General features: G+C 40.0%; 1 protein-coding gene across 1 annotated transcript in view; it reads left to right on the top strand.

Moving 5' to 3' along the window:
* galnt9 (polypeptide N-acetylgalactosaminyltransferase 9) overlaps positions 1–22,709 on the top strand; it is an 84,269-nt gene that overhangs the window by 46,000 nt on the left and 15,560 nt on the right. Inside the window, exon 6 of the mRNA XM_047592683.1 lies at positions 3,934–4,051. Coding sequence (XP_047448639.1) covers positions 3,934–4,051 — 118 coding nt within the window. The remainder of the gene's footprint in view (positions 1–3,933; positions 4,052–22,709) is intronic.

The following is a 22,709-nucleotide window of genomic DNA, read 5'->3' as shown; positions in this document are numbered from 1 at the left end:
TCATTCTCCCGCTTGTTTCCTCAAGGTTTCTGCCCATCAACAACAGAAGCCCCGCGACCCCTCAGAACTCAGGCTCAAAGCTTTTTTCTGGTTGTTTGGATACATTCGGCCACAGAGAGTAAACGAGGTACAAGAATGCACAAAACTGACACGTTCTGAGCCTGCAGAATAACGCTACCCCTTCAGAAAAATAGTCTTTTCTTCGTTTTCTTCCCCCGTTACTGACAGTATAAAATCAAGATGGGGGTAGAAATGGCCACCCTGTGGTTTTTGACAAAAAGTCATAATCACATTGAGAATGTTGTCTTCTATGTGGACGGCTGGATAAGAGTGAGACCTTGCTTTACATCCAAATTTATATTTGTCATTTGTCATCATTTACTGTGGCCTAACCAACACAGTTTTATTCATTTTAGGCAAAGAAAAAATGAACATCAAGCATGACGATAATGCGATACTTTTGTAAAATGCATGGACAGATAAATAGTAATGAACGAAGGGAAGGACTTCCAAAACAAGAGTCAAAAAGTGTCTGGCTTGAAGACGTAGGAGAGAAATAGGCAGTCTGGAACAAATGGATCTTGCAATATCTTGCATACTTATATCAAATGTTCAGACTACAAGCAGTGGCCAATGATAAGGAGCGCAATGGGTGGATGAGCCCTGCAGGCTGACCATCTGCACACTAAATATAACCAACCCTCATGACATTAAAGAGAAAAATCCAGCGGAAGTTTCTGTCATCAATCTGTCATGTCCGATGGAGTCCGGAAAGTATCTAGTGACTTATGGTTTCCACTTGTTTTTTAAGGCAGGCTTTCACTCAGTCGACTGTTTGACAAACCTCGGAGAAGAAAGAGGTCTTTGTGTCGTGTGTCTGTGGGTACAAAGAGCTCAATCCACAACAGTGGTGACTAAGAGAGAACAGTGGCTCTATGTGTCATTCCTGAAATATTTTATTAAAAACCTACTGTAGACTGTGGATGGTGAGGCCTCGCTGGGTAGAAACTGCAGCTGTATTGCGTCCAAAGCTACAGATGCACAATCTTTTCTTTGTTTTCATGACTGTTTTTTATACTTTTTTTCCCCATTTTTCTTCTCTAATTGCCACAGACAGTTATGTAATATTGGGTCTGGATTTCTTCTGCATATGTGGATGAACAGCTGGCTCTAATTGTTCATTTAATTGGCTTTAGTTAATTTTCTCTAGTAGGGGGATTATGTTTTCATGCCTTAACATTGCTTGTATTATCACACCAGAGGCGCGGCACTTCAGTTCACTCTTTTCTTTTTCTTCTGTGCAGGCTGAAGTTTTCCTTTCATTGTCACAGGCATCTTAACTTAAGCTGCTGAGTCTTTAAACACAGAAACAGTGTTGACATTGCCAGGAAGCTTATTGTAAACACTCAGAAAAGATCTGCACAAAGTTTGTGCAGTACAGACAGGCAAGGTAGGTCACTTGTCAAGAGAAGAGAAAGGATGAGGTGAACGGGGCTGTGTGTGTGCTGTGTCTGTCTTTTTTATCTACACAGCCTGTGCAAATAATGGCACTTGAAAGCCTCCCTGTCACCCCCTTATAATTTAAACACGGCTGCACAAAGCTACATCAGGAAATAAAAGTCAGCAAGCATGAATAATAATGGAGAGCCCTGTTAAATTGTTATCATAAGGAGAGTTTAACAACTACTGTCAATCAGTAATCATCATGAAGCGCATGTTGTGTCTTTCAAATGTTCTTTAAAATGTGTCAAATTGATGGAAACGTTAGCAGAATAAATCAGCCTGACACAGCTCATAACACAGCTCAATAACATTTATATTGGCAAAATGGAAGAAGAGCTTTCCTTGGAATCGAGAGCTGGTTGCAGGTCTGCGTCAGTTTTTTTTCTTTTGGGCTCACACGCTGTACCTTTCAGGGCATTCTTTTATTACAGATTCAGTGAATCACAATGCAGGTCCTGGTGCACTTTGCAACACGTCCTGCAGCTACGTCTGTCAGACTGAAGGAACAGACACACATCTGCCTCCAGTGTGCGTGTTTGTAAAATTATAAAGAGAGCTCACCCCAGGCATCATTCCTAAAAGAAGAATCAAGCGGCTCATTGGTCACTTTAGAGAAAGGATGATGCAGCTCATGACTCTGTATGAATGTAATGCATTTTTTTTTTTTTTTTTGTCCTTTGTCCTGAGCACTTAAGACCTGAGAGATAATAGCACTGAAAAGTAGCCGAGGGGTTTGAGTGGAGCTTAGGGCTGGGGGTGGCCAGGGTCGAGGAGGGGAGTTGAAGTGGTGCCATGTCTTTTCGTAAGGGTGCAAAGTCGAAAAAAAAAGAAAATACTCTTGTTCTGCCACTGAAATGCCTGTAGCTTTTAAAATACAGGTATGTTTAGGCTCTTAAACTGTTTAAATGCTATGCATATTAAGACCTTGCAATATTTTATTATTTTTTATTCTGCTTTGTGTTGTGTACATTTGCTTTCCAATCAACCAATCAGCAGTTTCAATACAAATGGAACAAATTAGTATGTGTAATATTAAAAGTGTAGCACATAATGATTAACCAGCAGGGGATCATCAGCAGCAACAATAGATGCACCAGTCAGGCATATGATTATGACCACCTTCCTGATTTTTTAGACATTAGACATTTGTCATTTAGATTTCCATCAAAATTATATTTCAATGCATCTATGTGGTATAAAATAGATAAATGGAGGATAAAGGATAAATATATTGCACAGTACTATTTACAGGGAAAACATGTATATATATATATTGCACGGCAACAGCACAGAGATGGAAGTGAGCAGTCCTGTGTGGAAGTATGTGGATAAGATGTATGGATGGAAATATTTAAATGAGCTGAGAGTTGAGGTGTCTTATGGCCGTTTTGCTCCGTAGGCTGCAGAACGGCCTTCCAGAGGCCAACAGCGAGAGCAGTCCGCAGTGGGGGAGGGAGGGGTCCGTGTCTGTAGTGATCAGACAGCATGTCTTTGCAATGTCCTGAATGGGAGGAAGTGTAGTCCCGATGATTTTCTCTGCTGTCCTCACCACCCTCTGTAGGGCCCCTGACCAGACAGAGATGCAACTAATATTGTGTAGCCTCCAAAACAGTTGTGACTCATCAGAGAGTGGACATGGGCCTTCTGAGGGTGTCCTGTGGTGTCTGGAAACAGGATGTTGTTAGTGGGGGGAGTGGGTGCTATGGGTTGAGGGGAGGGGCCTCTGTGGATCAGGCTCGTTCCAGTGTGTTCCCCCAGCATTCAAAGGTGGTCACTTCTGCTTCCAGTTATCCATCTTTTATTTACAGACTTACAGACTATGAATAAGCCTTGTTTTGTGTAGTAGCCAGCAGTTGTTTTTAACAAAATAAATCTGTGAACAATGAAGCATAAATTCTTCCTGGACAGTAACTTACAGAAAACAAAGACCTTACAATCATAGACCATCAAGGTTTTCTTCTTTACACTTTATTACACCTTACTAAACTGGGCTGATGAAATGTTTTATTGATTCATCCATCTTTCCTTTGGCCCATTATGCCTCAGTCCCTCAAGCCTGTCTGTTCTCTATACTTAAAAGAAAGCACAGCAGAATACTGAAACATTGATCACCTCAGTCACTGCTGCAGGACACTGTTTCCTAATCACCTGCCAGCTATGTGTGTCCAGTATAGGACTGTAGAGTCCAGCGTAAGTACAAAGGAACCAACAAAACAGTCTATTTAGCACAAGTATAGAAGCCCAGTGAATACAGTCAGCTGTTCAGTGTTGATAAATGGTTAAATTCACTCATATTAAAACCCCATATATCTCTGTGACTGTTATTCAGTTTATGTTCTTTTCAAACTGATTCGGAAAAAAAGAGCTTTTGTGTGTGTGTATAAATTTTTTAGTGGCTCGTTAATATTAAATAAATGTGTTTCTCTCCAGAACTCCTGCTATGATTGGCTGCTCCTTCGTGGTAGATCGAGAATACTTTGGTGAGATTGGCCTGCTGGATCCCGGCATGGAGGTCTACGGAGGCGAGAACATTGAGCTGGGCATGCGGGTAAGGACATAAGCTTCTGCTAAAATATATTCAAATTAGGATATTCTGATTTTAAAAAAAGGGAAATGTAGACTTTATTTCTTTTTATAAATGGACCTCACTGACTTAAGGGAAAGATGAAATGACTTTGAGAATTGATTTTTTTTATTTATTTTTTTTAATGAAGCATTCCTTCAAAGCTAGGCTTTTTTGTGTGTGTGTGTGCGTGTGTGTGTGTGTGTGTGTGTGTGTGTGTGTGTGTGTGTGTGTGTGTGTGTGTGTGTGTGGTTGTACACCAGAAAGGCCACACAAAAAGACATAATTACAAATCTAGTTTATGAGGAGTTAATACTCAGATAAACTGTCTTGGTGGGAATGATTTTTGAAATCTATATTCAGACTTTGGAAAAGCTTATGATGAGGTTTTCTTATGTTTCCCAGCCAGAGGGATACAGCTTAAGATACAACACCCAGGGGCGTCAACAGAAGCCGTGATTAAACTTTGCAAAGTTTCTTAAGATGGGAGTGGAGGAGAAAAAAAAAAAAACCCCTAATGCAAATCTTCAGACAACCCAAAGGCTCTAAAGCCTGTATACGGAAAATGTAAATCTCTTTTGCTGCTGCTTTGAGTTGAATTTAACGCTTCATGTGAGCGAAGGGCTTGCTGAAGAATTGGTTAGCGTTTAAATTCAGAAAATGTTTCTCTCCAGCCGAGTGGAACCTTTCTGAGTCTAGACGCACTCCTTGGGCTTATTGGAATGAGAAATGCTTGAAAGATCCCACTCTTCATTTAATGCCGTCCCCACATCCATTTCAAATCTCGAGATGGCTTCAACGACACCCCTGAAGTGTCGGCTTCCTTTGAAAAAGCACTTGAGCGGAGGGCAAAGAATGGATCTTGGTTTACAGATTGCGGCAGTGCTTTATTGAAGCCAGAGACGCGTATAGTTGTTGATGACCATTTCAGAGCCCTGCATTATTCCACTCAGAGTGGCACCCCCCATATAAATGGCATGTTTTTGTTCAATGGTATTACAATCTTCTGGCCTTTTTGTGTCTTTAGCTGATGTTCTGTCATTATTATAGAGTGGTAACTCAGCATTTTCAATTATGTGCCAGCCACCAAAGGCATCCCCCAAGGTTACTCTGTGCTTTCTCATTCAGTAGAGCTGCTTATATGTACCTAACAAACCATGCAACTGTGTTAGACGAGGTTCGTGGGGGAGATCAATTCAGCTACAGCAGCTAAATAAAGTTAGAACAACTCTATTGAACTCCGTGATATAGTATAACAGTGAACTCCTTTTGGCTCTTACATACACACACGCTACTCATTGACTCGCTATAAATATTTAGTGTAGCTTTTTGATTCATGATGTGAAGAGAATATCTCTCTCTGTCTGCAAACACAATGCCATCACAAATGCAATTACCTGTCCTGCTGTTTGGCCTGTCTGTGAGGAAATGAAACACGTGCCACGGAAAAAAAAAGGGGCCATTCAGCACATGCGCAAGCTTGAATAGGTCCACAGTCAACAACCACCTTCAACCATTCATAATGTACAACTACTAATGGAATGGAGCTGGGCTTCTGGTGAATGAACCGCAATTACTCCTCTAAGGCTACTGCGGCTCGGACAGCTCATTGTCGAGCCAGCTGAGGAGTTGCCATTTGGGATAGGTTTGATTGACAAGAACATGTTTAGCAATTAGCCAGGGCAGCTCACAATAGCCGAGTCCGTCCGGTATCATCTGACTGCAGGGAGCTGATGAAAGGCAGGGTTCACACTGAAAGGTTACGGTGTATTTATCATTTACCGTGAGTTGCAGTTCCTGGTGGATGCAAAGAACTGTTCTCTTTTGAAAGCGGAGAGGAAGCTAGAAAAAGCAGGGCATGATTGTGCTGCACATGGAACTGCATGTGGCGGTGTTTCTGAGAAGAAGAAGAGGACAGAATAAAACCAGTCGAAGGTAATATGAGTCAAAGATCTCAAGGAAGATTCCTGTTTGTTCAGGTGTGCAAAAATTTATAGGATATGACCTGTAAATGACAATAAATTGTAACAAAACAGCAGAGACATGGATAGGAAAATGGATAAAATATGTTCTGGATCTGGATTGCGAGCTTTATAATCACAGTAAAAATAAAAGGAAGTCAGTGGATTTGTTCCTTTTGAATGAGCAGATGCTCAACATCTTAAAGAATGGCGCTTTGCTGCATCTACAAGCAAGAAGGGATTTGATATTTTAACCTTTGCAAATGATTGTAAATGGCACGTCTGAACGTCCCGCTCACCACAAGGCTCCGTTTGCAAACAGAGAAAAATCGTTTGGGACAGAAATGATGAATTCTGCCAGAAGTGTCAATATGAGTTTATCTTGTAATGTGTCTCCCACCCCCCCTTCTTTGCTGAGACTTTGCTGATATAGCATCTCAGGAGAGCTGGACAATTGCCTTTCATTTCCTTCCAAGTTCCTGTTGGCATGGGTGTGACACTGTGGTGATACTACATCAAGTCCTGCAGCTGGTGTTCCTACAAGATCTACTGAAACCTGAAGCACAGTATAGTATCTATCTTTCTAAAAAGAAAAACATAGCTGTTACAAAACAAGCTTGTGTAGATGTTCAAAATGAGGAACGAAGCTGGAATCAAAGTGGCCAACACCTTTCAAAAACATAGGTCACATCTATGATAAGACAGACCATACCAAAACGTATGACCCACGAATAGAAATGCTGTATTTCATCTAAAAGACGGGGATTTCATTTCTATTACTGAAAAAGTATATATTGACTGCATGTCTGCTGCATGAGTCAGTGCTAAATGCAGCTACAAAAAGGCACAAAGCCAACTGATATAAAGTAAATCACAGTCGGAAAACATTCAGTCTGCCGCTTTTAATTAATTTAATTCAGTCTGGTACAACTTACTATGACTTCCACAAATTTAATGCATAAACATTTCTGCCAGCCAAAATGTGATGGTAACCACTTCTCTTTCCAAAAAAGGCTAATCTGAGTTTAGATGAGTTTAACCACACAATATGCCCATGAGCTCACTTTGCCATCAGGAAGCTTTCCAAGCTACTTTATGAAAACTGCCTCATTTTCATAACAGCCCAATCAATCAGTCCAAGAAACTGAAGTGTGATCTCGTGGGGTGGCCTGCTTGTCTTGATGACATTTATTAAACTCACCAGGAACTCCTTTCAGAAGTAATGAACCAAAAAATAACGTGTTTTTTTTTTTTTTTTTTGTGCCTTTGAAGCCCTGTCTCCATAACCACCTGGGCTGGGCCTCGAGGCATCTGGTCATAATCTCTCTGTAGCTAGGAGAATGGAGCTAATTAAAGTCTAGCAGAACCAGCAGCTAGACAGGAGTGGAACATAATTATACTGGAGTTTGTCCCCTCTGAATCCCGATCATAGTTTCTACGATGTGATGACAATTACCCTAAATAATTTTAGGTTTTAAGTTTGATTTCTCGTTAGTTTTTAAATAGGAAACATTACCAGAAAAAAAAATGCATACATGATTCACAAATAATATTTTAGTGAGTAAATCCCAAGATCAGTTCTCAAAATACTGTATCAATAATTCTGTCATGACACACATGAAATACTCTTCTTTATGAATTCAGTTTGTCTTTCAAGAATAAATGAAAAAAACAGGCTCTTGTTGAAAGTGACTAACTTCCTGTTCACATTTCCTCCTAACCCCCCAGTGTTTTGGATTTTAGCCGAGGGGGGGCCACAGTGTTAGAAAAACTGAGCTATAGAAAAATGACGGATGGTTTATTCCACTCCTGCTGAGGAGCGGATAATATGTCATTGTGCAAACGCTGCTGATGAAGACTTTAGTAATGCATTGTTTCAGAATGGTCTAATACTGATATGAAACATGGCCACTTATAGTAATTGGCTTGTTCACAAATACAGGAACAGTGGCTGTAGTTTGAGAAACATTCACAGAAATATGGAAAGTGAATGAGCTGCAGATCCACTAAATCAAATCAAATGTATTTATATAGTGTCATCTACAATATAAACAAAGACCCTGAGTGAGCACCAAGGTTATGGAGACAAGAAAAAACTCCTTTTTAACCGGAGCAGAACACAGTCCTCCCTTCTGCTTAACATTGGTTAGGTACAGAGACACAAAGGAACAAGATCGAACTAAAGAGGAAAACACAAGACACTAAAACCAAGCAAATTAATTAGGCTGACAATTCAGCTTTCAGAGAAAAAACAAAACAAAAAACATCACCATCTGTTCGTATTACAAGCTCAGCTCAGAAAGGTGTTACTGAAAGTAATTTCAAGCAGTGACCTGCAGTATTACACCTGCACATTATTGTATAAGCTTTTTACAATGTTAATTAAATGATTAACAAATTAAATTGCTTGAATACACATTATTTCTCAAGACACAAGATCGCCTCGTGCCTGTGTGCCTCCTCCTTCCAGTCAAGTTAAGTCCATGTTTGTCCAGACTTAAAAAAATTAAACACTTTTTAATCAGAGTAAAGCATCAATTCAGTTAAATATCTGGGATATTGATCTGGCCAGTGAAGTAGCAGAGGAGGTTGTTAATCAGTTTCAGCTGCTTTGGTGGATTAGAGGGGCATCAATGAGATGACCCCCAAAAAACAGGAATAGTTTTACAGGTGGACGCGTCTGGCATGGTCGGTGGATCACTACTTGTAGTGCGAGGCGATTCCTCGACCCTACAGAGGGTCCTCCAGGATGGCACATCAGTATCAGGCATTACCAGGAGGTTTGCTGCGTGTCTCCCAGCACAGTCTCAAGAGTATGGAGGAGATTCCAGGAGACTGGTAGTTACTCTAGGAGACCTGGTACCCCACCTCTCGCCCAATAACAGCTGGGATAGGCTCCAGCAACCTCCACGACCCTAGTGAGGACTAAGCGGTAGCAGAAGATGAGGTGACACTCCATGAAGGTGGCCTGAGGGCCCAACATGCTCTTGTATGACCCGTGCTCAACTGGCATTTAGTATAGGACACCAAAAATGAAGGTCTGCCACTGGTGTCCTGTGCTTTGAGAGCAGGTTCACATGTGACAGGTGTGAAAGGGTCCGGAGAAACCGTGGAGAACGTTATGTTGTCTGTAGCATTATCAGACTAGATGACGACACATTCTCATTAGGTATCAGGATGAAATGCTTGGAGAGTATGCAGGCTGTTACTGGGGGACGAAGGAATTGAAACCACTGACTGGCCTCCACACTTGCCTGATTCAAATCCATGCAAACTACTGAGTACCATTTTGAGCCTGACACATCATTTTTTCACTCAGATTTTTGGGGTGCCTTTGAAATCAGCCCTCTGTAAGTTGACACATTATCTAGTACAATCCAGCCTGATTTGTTTTTGAGCAGTGTACATGTATATAGTAAAGACTTGAGAAGAATGTATTAAGCATTAGATAAACTTGGTCTGTCACAAGAGGCAGGAATTCATCTTTAATAGGCTCATAAAACATTTAAAGGACAAAATTATAAGCAATAAATATATGAATATCAATATAGAGATCAGTATTATAAATAACAAAAAACATATCATAAGACAGTCAAACACAAAAACAGTTTTTGCAGAACAGGAAAGTGATATTTGAGCTTTGAGAATACTGTCACGTCAACATTTTTCCTGTTTCACATGTATGTGAGACATTGTCATCAAGAATGAATTAAGTATTAAAGTTTTAATCAAAGACATCGTTTTTGAGGTGACCGTGACCTCTGGCCTTTGATCGCATGTTTGATCCATGATAAATTAAAAGAAATTCCCTTAACTTGATCTCATTCACAGAAACAGAAGGACTGACAACCTGGAAACCTAATGCCTCCAGCCACAGCATAATGACTTACTACACATGAAAACACACTTTCAGCAGCATCAGAAACATTCAACAACTTGTTTAATGAATAGACTGAATAGATTCTCATTTAAAATATCTCCCTGAATTGCATCTGTAAACCCTGACAGATCAGTCTCTTTAAAAATCATCAGGTTTTAATATTATGAATGCTTTGTACATCTTTCAATAATTTACATTCATTCTTTAAATGAAAAGCAAGTGGGGTTGTATTCTTTTATACTGTAATACAGTCATCTTTTCTTAGTGCAGAGCCCACAGTGAGATGGTTTTCTTCTTCTGTCTTGTGCTATAAAGGAGAAAGGAAAGGAAAGGACTAAAACTGAAATAATGGAAAACTCTTTGCTGAAATATGCTGAGACTGAGCAGACTTCATTGCTTACAACATTGATAATCATTATAGATTTCTTCTTGCTGATTTAGTAATTCAGGCTGAACAGCTGTATGAATGAGTATGTATTAAACGAGCATGCAGATCACCTGAAATTGCAGGTTTTTTGTGCTACTTCGCTGCTGCTGGTGACCCATAGTGCCTGGTGGTGTAGCCTCATCTGTTGCTGAAATTTAATTAGGATGTCGGATTTTCTGGCTCTCTTCTATTCTCCCATTGTGAGCATTACTTTTCATGCGGTCTGTGCATGTTGTTTCTGTTTGTGGAAAATAAACTGTAAATGAAATAAGTCTCCAAATCAGTATTGAGGCGCAACATCTACTTTCGTAGCAAGGAACATATATTTGAGTATGGTCTAACCTAAAAAATGATCCTGTCTAGGATGCATCAATTACCAGCTAATAAACCCAGTAGCTCATTGAGCAGTGGGGATTTTATGCCACCCACTACTCTAATATCACAGTCGATATATTTCTCCAGATGGCAACTGTGCTTAATGAAATTATTAAAAGAAAGTAAACTCCAGATGAGCCAGTGAGCTTTATTTCAGCTGCTACAATAACAGGTGCTGCTTCATAGCAGTTGGTAGATGCAGTCAGATGTTGCTTTCAGTTTATTCTGAGAACATCTGCCTCGGTGATACAAATATAAAAATCTGGACACTTTAACACAGTTGATTAACCTCACAGGCCATCTGGAATTGTAGATACAAATGGATTCAAAGGGAGCTGAAACACTCCAGATGTGTTAATTTGTTAAAGGTGACTGTACACAAGTATTATCGTCATACCAACTCCTACGTCCTCTAACTGTTCACAATATGGATATGCAAACACACTGTAACAAACAGTTTGCACATTTTCTGTGTGAGTCTCCGTGGGAGTTTTCTCCCAAGTCAGGTTTATTGGAGGTTCTACATTGGCAATAGGTGTCAGCGTGAGTATGAATGGTTGATTGTTCGCCTTTATGTGGCCTTGGAACCTGTTCCCCGTCTCTCCTGCTCCCTGCTACCGTCTACAATAAGCAGTTATATATGATGGATGGATGAATAAATGTTTGGGTTTGCACTTGTGATACTGGAATGATAGATTTGAACATCACATTTTGTAAACAGGGCTACTGTGCCAAAAATATGATGTGGTCTCAGTTTTGATGAAAGTTTTATGGAAGTGCAGTCTATAAAAATACACTGTGTGTACTGTGTGTGTCTTGGGAAATAGTAACTTTCATCAATCAATGTCATGTTTTGCGTTTTGGGCCAATCCGTGGATTAGGATGTTGACTGTCACAGGTTGATGATAGATGATATTGGAATGCAAAGCCACACACATCTGTGAATTAACATTTATAATCCTTCTATATTTTGCTTGTTTCCACACGTTTGTGTTGTTTGTGGTCAAATTTATGAAAGAATGCTATAGTAACACGCCTCACCTGAACAGAGTCAAATGTTCACGTCATGGGCAGCTTGGATACGCTTCTGGTGCTAGAACAGCAAAACTCTCTGGCCATTTATAACATATCAAACAAAGAATTCTGTTATTAAGAAAGTTTGTGTTCGTAGCGCCATTCAGATCACAAAAATGATACCTGAAACATTTCTAGCATACAACAGTGAATTAAATCACAGCAGAGCTCGATGTAGATTCCTCCTCCTGGCTCTAGCCGTCCACGGCGAAAGCAGTGACCTTGTAAAGGACAGAAATGCCGTCATAGCTGCAGCCATCTGTGGACACCAGCCATTCAGCTTCATAAATCAACAGCGTGCGTGTCCATCAAAAGGCACATGACAGTGGGCGCTCACCATATGTGCGCCCATTCCGACGAAATGAGTCATTCCAGAGATGAGAACAAATCAAGTAGATGAATGTGGAGACTGTGATCACATTGATTTCTATATTGTACAAGAAACCTTAATAACAACTGATCTGGTGGTTCCATGCGGTGCCGCTTATGTAATCTCCAAATAAAGTAATGCAATAATAGGACTGCAAAACTGTTTTCAGGGTCTTGGTCTTGGTTCGGAGCATGTCGCCTGTTTCAAATCTTATTTGTCTCATCTAAGTTTGGTTTCTCTTTGGGTAGCCTTAACTACAACCATGCTGTGTTTGCTCATCCCATGTGTTGCACAACACGTAGTCATTATCTCACCACACTGGAGCCCCTAAACATGCAAGGAACAATCTGCACTCCATCAATAAAGCCCATGCAAAGGTAACAATAGCATGGTATATTGATCAAGCATTTGTCTTTTTCAATGCCTGAATTATTCAGGTGGTAAATCAATCAGTCAGTGCTTAATGGACTCAGGTTTACTTACTCCATGAGTCATTATCGTATGTTCCAGCATGAATCTGTCTTCTGGAGAAAAGACAAGACGGAATGCAGCTGTAGTTGCAAGACCAAGATCCGTTTTGTTACAGAAGGATTACTACAGCCATTGAAGGACATACTGCCAACATGTGGCTCTGCATATGTTTTGTGTCGTCGGAGAATTTATCTTAGGTTTTGCTTTGAATCAGCTAGCGTTTTTAAACATATTCATGATTTGCATTTATGCATCAACTTGCTCCATGCATAGATAATTCAAGGATTATATTGTCTTGTTGCCTTGCTGATTCAGGCAATTTCCATAATTTAAACCACAACAGACTGTGTGTTTGGGGAGCATCCTTTATGTTTACTGTTTAACATACAGCATATAGCATAGTGCACTGCCTGTAAATGGCTTTGGAGATATGACATGACTTCCTGAGCGCAAGCTTACCGCAGAGAGTTGCCACTTTGGTGTTTGGGGCCAAAGGGATATGTAATTAGACAGGCCCTGTCAGCATACTTATTATCTGTGTGAATCATAATCTTCATTAAAAACCTCGTTGAGGAGTGACTGAAGGTACCTCCGTCTTAATTGCACACATTTTGACAAGACAATTAAAATTATTTCAGATGAATCGTGCATTTCACATTCTTCTACTGTTCCAAACTATTAACTATCATATGTAGTGGCATCATGCATTTTCCATGGACCGTATCATCACCAAGGACTACAGAAAAACACTCACTACGCAGGCTGGCAACACTCATTCATTACATGAGCATTAGCTAATCTGTTCACGTAATTACCTGCGTTGGATGTCTAAGACTGCCTGGAAACTTGAAATGACCTGACAAGGCCAAAGTATTTGAAGAGTACTAGCACGCACTGAATTGGCCGCACTATCAAATCGGCAAGCACATCAAAGACGGAGGGTGCCAACTGTGTGGAATTACAGTAGATTTTGACAGGCGCAGTTAAAACTGCCTCTGCATCAGTCCGTCTCTCCATCAACATCCCCCATTTTATGGATGTATGAGCAGGGGCGGCAGGAAAAGAAGGTATGAGATGAAGTGGGGGCCCGTGGGGAGTGGCTCTTATCCAGCCTCTCGATGGAGAAGGGAGCCTTCACTTCTCACTGCTTTGAAGCCTCACTCATCTTTAGTGGAAGGTAGTGAAGGAGATGAGCATAATTCTGTTCAGTGTGAGGCAGCGACCACATATCTCATGTTATCATTTGCAGGCAAAAGAGCACGGAAAGCCAGACAGCTCAGCGTGGTTTGGCTTGGACAGCCGAACTTCGAGAACCATTTTATGAGCAGTGGTTTAAATATGGGGGTGTGTGCTTATTTACTTTCTTGCTGTGAGTTAAACGAGATGATTGATATCACTCTTACGTAAATATGGAGCTAAACCCAGCAGTCGGTTATCTTGCTATAGCAGGAGGAACTAGTAGTGAGTGATAAAGTGGAAGTTCCTACCAGCACCTTGAAATGAATGCGTAATTTATTGTGTTGATCTACATTTTGAGAGGTGTTGTAGCAGAGTACAGCAGAGTTTGTCTCTGTGTCAGCTCTGTGATAGGCGACTGTCCGGGGTGTACCCCGCCTGACAGCTGGGATAGGGATCCAACACCCCCTGCGACCCTAGTTAGGATAAGCAGTGGTAGTAGATCAGATGAGTATTTTCTCTCAGGGTGCACTCTTACACAAGCAAAATTTAACGCAATTCTTACCTTGCCGGCAAAGCTGCACGAGTGAAGTCAGTTTATCGTGTGTGTTCCAAGTGGTATCAGCACAGAATGAATGTGTCCAGTGTCTACGCTGGCTGACAGATTTCAGTTATTAAATAAATACAGGGTCTACATGGTCGCAATGACTTTCCCTGTTGACATTCTTCTCACACACATAACAGCTTTGAAAAGGGCCTTGCTACCATGTGATATTCACAGCTTTCAGATCTGGAAATGAGTACTGGTGTGAATAAATATTGCGTAGATAGTGACACCAGAGCAAATTCTAAATAAGGGAAAGATTTGCTCCATGTTTGCATTAATATATGCTGCCTTCTCTGTGTCTAGCAGCAGCACAGTTGCCTCTGTAACAGCATAGCGTGGCTCAGCATATCACAGACAGTGACCACATATCCCAGAAAGTCCCTTGATATTTGCTGTAATGCCTTAATATCTTTCCCCCCGTAACCGTGATGAACGGAGACGCAATTGCATCGTCTGGTTATGTGCACTCTCAATCAGCATTTCTTGGCATTTCTATGAAATGTGTGAGACTTTTCTATGATATTACCCTGAAGAAAAGATGTCCCTTGGGTACAGAGACTGCAAAGTGGAGAGCATTTCAATTAAAAACAGGGACGTGCAAAATTCCCTAGATGCAACTGAGCGCACACAACTTATTATCTCAAGTGGCCACTGCAAGTCTGTGGATGGCTTTGTTCCAAGTTAATTGTGAACATTTCTTGAAAGAAATGTCGTGACACAAGAATGCAAAAATGTGTTTCTGTTTCATTTGTAGCCTACTGATGGTATTTATCAAACCATTAGATATACCTGCTTATTTTGTACACTTGGTGTAGGGATAGGGATAATAGTAGGAGGCAACCAATTACACATCCATCACCAATTTATCTGTGAGGGTTCTCAGTTATTAAGGTCATGGCATATCTGAAAAACAAAGCTGAAAGAAGGGGCTTGTTGGGTTTCTTAAGAACCCAACAAGCCGAGGACATTCTTCAGTTGTGAATAACAGCTAAAACTGTCACTTTAAATTATCTGCTGAGAAACAAACAGCTGAAAGACAAGGTTAACAAATAGTTCTTATACAGGATGGCAGCTAAAGATAATATACAATTCTTACTTCAGAAGTGAGTGAATAAAAAAACAGACTTGGAAGCAGAGGGAATAATGGGTTAATTGATGGAAACAGAGCTTCAAATGTTAATATTGCTTCAGTATTTACTGCCTTGGTAAATAGGCAAATGTTCCCCATATTACTCTGGTAATGTGTCAGTCTTATACCAAGGTAGACTAAAAGCATATATATAAATATATATACATTTCTGCCAATTATATATAATTGGCAGAAATGGAATGGAATAATATTTGGTGAGATACATAGTAATATGTGGTTTGTATTTTTTGTTGATGAACATGACCGACTGCAGGGTGCAGCTACACATTCAGCATGTGGTGATGGTTCATCAATTTTCTCTGTATGAGTTTACTTGAGTGAAACATAGAAAATAAACACCATACAGCTGCAACTGTCGGTCAACAAAACAGCATATACACTTGTTCATCTCAAAGCATTTATTTTTATTTATTTATTTTTTTGCTCTCATATCAACACCAGTTATTTTTTTCCCTGTTTATTGCAGAACAGCTGGGATTTTAGATGAATGGCTTTTAGCGGCTGGAGAGGACAGCAGACTCAGCTTGGATGTGTACTCAAGTAGAGCTGCTGGATTAATACGTGTGCACAATCCATTCTGGACGCAGCAGTCACACTGCAGTATGACAATCTGTTGAGATCTCAAAATGTCTCCTGTCTGCAAACTGAACTGAAACTATTACTGAATATCCACGCAGTGAAAATCAGTAGATTGTAATGTGTTTTAGCTTATAGCGCAATTATTTCCATTATCATTCTATTTTTTTAATAGACAAAAGCAGAGGAACCTAAGAGCTGCCTAAAGTTTACATACAATATTTCAATGTGCAATATAATAACTGCAATAAAGTTAGAGCCTCTTTCTTTATCTAACACGTGACTAGCTTTCAGTTCAGTTTTGCATTGCCTCCAGCAATAGGACTCCAAAATGTCAGCAATCCAATATTTGAATCTCCATGGGAAGAAACCGTCAGCTTGATATGGATTTTCAGAGCAAAATGACAGATGCCATGTACACTGATGTACGTCAGCATAATTAAAGTGTACAAGACATGGCGGTATCCTGATAAAAGTGATGCAAAAGAGCTGCACATTGACACAATGAAAAGTCCACAGTGATAGAAACTACCCATGACATGCATATGAAGTATATCTACAGTCTACAGTCCCTTTCCAATAAATCATTTAAATTAAATCTGCACTCTCCAATAAGGATAAACCTCATCTGTGGAAATCCATGTTTGTCATTTCTGTCGACTTTTTCTTTAAACTGTAATCACTCTTGCGAACGTGAAGTTTCTTTTTTCTCAATCTTCCAAAAATGTTTTTTTAGACATTTTGTCTATTGTATTTTTCTTGATCACCGAAGAGACTATTACAGACAGTTAATTGATGCAACTAAAGTCACAGTCGTAGCTTTTGTTTGCTGCTACATTCAGCACTGTCAAACAACATTGCTGGTTTATCCAAAGAGTTAATGTCACCCAAGACAAGAAACTGATAAAGACATACCTGCTGTGATTACATTAAAATCTGTTCATATCTATGGCTTTAAACTTGCTGTCTGTTTGAAATACGTACAGCACATGCATGGGATCTAAATATGATCTATGTGACATCAAACCGCTCTGCTGTAAATGATTTACAACTCCTTTCCACTACGTGTACGCTGTCAGAACAGTTGTATGATCAAAGATACAATAACACAGTATCATAAACACCACAGATGCATAGCATTATGTCCACCTTCATAATATTGTGTAGGTGAACGTGTGTGTGCCTGTGTCAGGCTGGATCCTGCTGGGGATGTCTGCTGCCATCAAGGAGTGTCATTGCTATGGGGCGGGGGTGTCTAGTCTGGTCTAGGTGGGTGGCACATCGTCTCAGTAGCATCAGTATGAATGCCAGATCTAAAGATTCCCACCAGAACATTTTATTGATACAAGATGGTATTTATTTCTACTGTCATTGGTCATAATGTTGTGCCTGATTGGCGTAAGTAGCTAGAAATTACAAATAAGACACCAGCTAGCCTGTCTGCATAATTATATATGCCATTTCATGTTCAGAACACATGTGGCTTGTGAAAATCTGTGTTTAATCTGGTGACTGTGGGGTGAAGGAGTCAGTCAGAAACCAGGCTCTCAATTGTTTTTGAAGTAAATAGATTTAATGAATGCTACAGCCTCTTCCAGTTCTGAAATATGACATCTTTTTGAACTGCCCCTGTTCACATAAAGGAGAAATTAATTAAATCTATCAGAGCCGATGGAAAAAACAAACTCAGGATGCAGACTTGTGTATTTGCGTTACTGAAAGTGACATAGTGCTGTGCTGCCTCAATAAACCCGAGGGATCAGTGAGTAGCTCCAGGTAATCTTTCCCTTAGTTATGTTAAAAAATCACATCACATTTCCACAATTCTTCTCACATACCAGCGCTCATACCAGAGTCTGTTTGTGGCTGAGCTGTTTTAGTCATGCCAAGAGAATAGCTGGAAAGTGATGGACTCTTGTTGACCGCGGGCTATATCTACATTCATTTATTGCAAATCTGATACTTTTGTTTGCTACCGCAGGATATGTTACCATCGGACTGTTAAATGTGTCAGCGGTCTTGCTAGAAAAGACGTAATATGAAGTCTGCCTGACTTCAGTACACACTTTCATCATCTCAGTCCGGGCTCTTATAGCTGCTCACTGCCTCCTCCTTTGCTTTACTTCCCATTTTGACCACTGGATGAGAAAAAGTCTGTGAGCACATTTAAACTTCTCCTTTTACCGCTCTTTATTCATTCTTTGCGCAGCGGCATATTTCTTTTTAAAATGACCATGGACACCTTCAAAGGAGACTGTGTGGACAGTTATGTCCATGTTTAAACAACTGTGAACGCAAGCATCTGGTCCCTCTCTTTGAGCCACAGTCATTGACGGCAGATAAAGACGGCTCCTCAGGAAGCCTTTTGTGACACGGACGTCACTCATAGGCTTCCTGAGGAGTAGTTTGGAGGCTCAGTGTTGGCACCTAGGTAGACGGCTAGAAACCTATGACTGCATCCACCTGAAGCTACAAGTTAAACAAGTCAGTTAATAAAAACTTGTGCATTGGAAAATTAGCTATGGAGGCCAAAAGGGTGTAAAGTTGGGCCTTGGGTTATTAGGAGTGATTCCCATTCAGGCCCAGCCTCATATGGCCATTAAGGGAAAATTAAGTTCTTGGAACTAGTCAGCAGCTGATGTATCCTGTCAAAGGGCCAGTATTCATCACAGCATCCATATTTTCAAAGGGCAGCACTGGTTGTGTTTTGAGTGGAGGTTCTGATGTGTTCAGTCACACGTCTGTTTCCTTCGGATGTCGCGATGCCTTGCAGAATATTGCATGTGTGGTATGTGTTTGTCTGCAGAACACCTGCTGCGAATCATTTTGAAGTCAGATCACTTTGTCAGAAAGCGGTTTAGGCGGTTGTCAGCGTGCAGCAGCGGATGTTGGATTTAAGTAGGCAGAAATGTTTAGTTTGCACTTCTGACTAGTTTGATTAATTCCAATCCACACTCCCCCTCTCATTGTTTTAGTTCAGTTGCTTTTTCACCTAATAAGACTGTTTTCCCATACATAAATATAGTAATATAAAGAAAACCTCGCTATGTGCCAGTCAGGAGATTCTGCGTTCAGCATTTTACAGGTGCATCGACTACATTGTGTAATGGCGCTGATGAAGCCTGTTTACTGTTGTTAATAGTTTTTATGGTTTTTATGGCTCATGTTTTGGAGCTTATCACGCAAATGGTCCATCTGCAATTAACTAACCACATGTACAGAGACAATTAAATTAAATTAGCAATTACATTACCACTACATCAAAGTCTTCTGTGTTAAGTGCTTCCACTTAATGATGCAGGCTGCAATTCTAATGAATGGTCACCTCTAAATGGACTTTACACAAATGTGTCCTGAGGGTGTGCATTTGTGTGTGCGCGTGGGATGTCATAAGAGGCAATAGATTACATGGGTCTTATTTGCCATTTAGATTAGTTTTTTTTTTTTATTTTCATATTTTTAGAAATATTTAAAGGTAGAACTGTAACTAAATATTGAAGCTCTGTTTCCTCTGTGCAGAAGTAACGTGTAAAGTTTCAAGATTAAAGATGAATTGTTCGTCCATGAAGCCAAAAATCTACTTTAATATTTTTGAGGGATTCATTTCTTATGTACAGCAGCAGATTACCAGTGGGTATATAGAATAACTCATTAGTTATCCTAACATAAAGAGAGACTTTGTCATTAGCAGAGGTGCTCTCAGTGTGGTGTTAATAGGTTTTTCGAAGAGAGCAGTCATCCTTTATTATGTCGTTAATGTAGGAGGTCAGATACCTGCCATTTGGTCGGATTTGTTTTACTAATGCTTTTTAAAGCCCTGTTGATGAATATGCAGGCAGCAGGATAGAGTCATGAGCAGTCCTGGAATGCAACACACTCTGTTTTAGCCAACAATCTGCCGAGCGCCACCTGTTTTCCACCCAATCTTATGATCTGTGATTATCTCATGTGTTGAAAAGGTCAGATCAGCATTGATGGTCCTCAGAGTTGACTCCCGGCTGGTTTGTTGTATCAGGTTGTTTGTTTAATCAAGGGAGAAATCAACCCTAGCCACTTTCCTCCTCTCCCTCTGGTTCAATAGTTAATGATTTGTTATTAGCTTTTTACATCACCATACAGTCTCTTAGACTTAGAGAATAACGCTTAAATTGCAACCAGATATCTTCTAATGCACTGAAAATCTCTTTCAGGCTGAGGGTAATTGTAAAAGCCATTGTGGAAAATGGTACAGTGTACAAAATAACTAAATATGTACAAATATCAATATTTTTATTTTTTCAACCTAGAGATATTTTTCAAGCTTGTATAAAGTTATCAATATATCAGCTGCTCAGAAAGCTCTCTGCCCAGTTCATAAATCAGTTCACGTACATAGTAAATAGTCCAAAAGACCCATGACTTTATCTATTTGTCATTTGCTTGCTTTCTTCTGCCTCTTTTCGGAGGTGCAAAATGTTCACTACAGAGTGTATTACTTCCACAGATTAAAACTACTTACTACGATCACACTTCACGTTCTCCTTGCTTTCCACAGCGTGATTACCTTCTGATTTCCCAAACTATGTGGTGGGTGGAGGTCATAATAACAACCTGCTTATGATTAGTTGTGTGTTTAAAAAAATTGTAGAGTAGAAAGGACCTGGAGTGTGTTGATTGAGAATCTTTCAAAATGTCATTTAGGGAAAAAAAAAAAAAGCTACTAAAGCTAGCTGCCAGAAGCCAGGATATACACTGTGTTTCTCTCTTTCAACCATCTGGCATCAGTTCTTGTTTGAAGTTTTGTGAGTTTGTCTATTGCATAGACTCCTCCTTAACACTTTCTTTGAGACAGTTTTGCGAGAAGTCACCATCTTGGATGAAACAAATTTCAGCGTTTTAGAAAGAAACATATGTTGAGCTTCATCTCAACAAGGATGGCATAGACTAACGTCATATGATTTTAGTATTTAAAATGTTACACACATAATGCACTAACATCCGTAATCAGCCCCATTATTTACTGAGAGGATGAAACAACTGGATAAAATACAAAAAAGTCAGTTTGTGTCTTGCTAAGACAGTTTATTCAGCCTTGCCATCTTTCTTTAATGGCTGGTAAACTCTTCAATTCTTAATTCTTCTTTCTCTGTCGTAAAATCAGAAGTACCTAAAATCAACCTACAATTGTGAGTGATAAAGCAGCATATGATTTACACCACACCATGTTGTGATATACAATTAAAATTCAGTTCTAATTATTGAGTTGAGATATTGGGCAGGGGCAATGATATACAATGGGAACTATTACAGCTGCAATGCTGAAGAAAAAACCTTTGGTACCCTTTATGGTCTTCTTATGTATTTTAACAACATGTGAATGTAAATAAAAGGATAATTAGTCTCTCCCATCCTCACTGACAAAAAAAACTCTATTCAATGACACTACGTGGAGCTTAATGTGATGCAAAGAAACTATAGTGTGTTTCACAAGCCTGGTTAGCTAATAGGGTTCTGACCTTCTGCAAATGGCTGGGGAAATATTGATCTGCAATTTGCTTTTAGTGCCAGGCAAACTGCTATCTGCAATTACACTTATACACGTTTTCAATTATCCATGAAGGCTCCATGCACCTATCCATAAGCTGTTAACACACTTAATATATAGTTTTCCACACACACGATTGATTTTGAACAGGAAACCGGGATAAAGAAACCAAGCAAAGGCAGCATTACACAGAGCCTTCTATGTTTCCAGAGGTGATGGGTGGGATCTGCAGGGACTAAAGATGTGCTGTTAAATTAGTATTGCACTTACATCCACGCAAAGGCACCAACCGTGAAGGCTGTTGCGCAAAAAACAGCACTTGTCATGGGCAGCAGCAAAGCAGGTAAAACCTATTCCAAAGTACTAATGGATTTTTTGGGCCAGGGTCATTGTGGATCATGAGCAGTGAAGATGAGGGGTCAGCCAGTCAATGGAGGTGTTTAAGCTCAATCTGCCCCAGCGAACTACTTCACCACTGATACAGACGAAGCAACAAAAGGTTTTAGGGCGAGAGCAGCAGAGGACGGATGCTTCAAATGCCTTCAATGGCATACAGTTAAACACAATCCTCATGCATTGCAGAAACATGGAAATTAACTGGGACTTGGTAAATGTTTGAAAGTGTCTCATTTCCATTACCACTCCTCAAATGGCCCACTGCTTACTGACTCACAAGATGATACAATTTTGGTGACTTGATTTTTATTTATTTATTTATTTTATTTTTGATTTTTTGTCCTCCCTGCAAGTGCAGGCCTTATCACAACACTACGGGTAACAAAAATGAATGAAGGCAAATCATGTGTTGTGTCATAATCATGGCCTAGTTGTTAGATAACAAGGCAAGGTACACAAAATAATTTTGGGCAGAAAAAAAAGGAAGGAATATGAATAATGCCTCCCCTGATCCCTCCCCTTCTTTGATCCCCAGCCGTCCCTATTTCAATGCTAAATTTGGAAAGGACACATACTGTACGCTCTATAAAATAATTTTATATCAGCGGTTAATCTTTTTTTGGGGGGGACAGTTATTCATTTTCAGTCTTTCAAAA

Source organism: Mugil cephalus, chromosome 8, assembly GCF_022458985.1.
Source record: "Mugil cephalus isolate CIBA_MC_2020 chromosome 8, CIBA_Mcephalus_1.1, whole genome shotgun sequence".
Classification (NCBI taxonomy): Eukaryota; Metazoa; Chordata; class Actinopteri; order Mugiliformes; family Mugilidae; genus Mugil; species Mugil cephalus.
The sequence above is the reverse complement of the archived record's forward strand: the minus strand, read 5'-3'. Positions and strand labels throughout refer to the sequence as shown.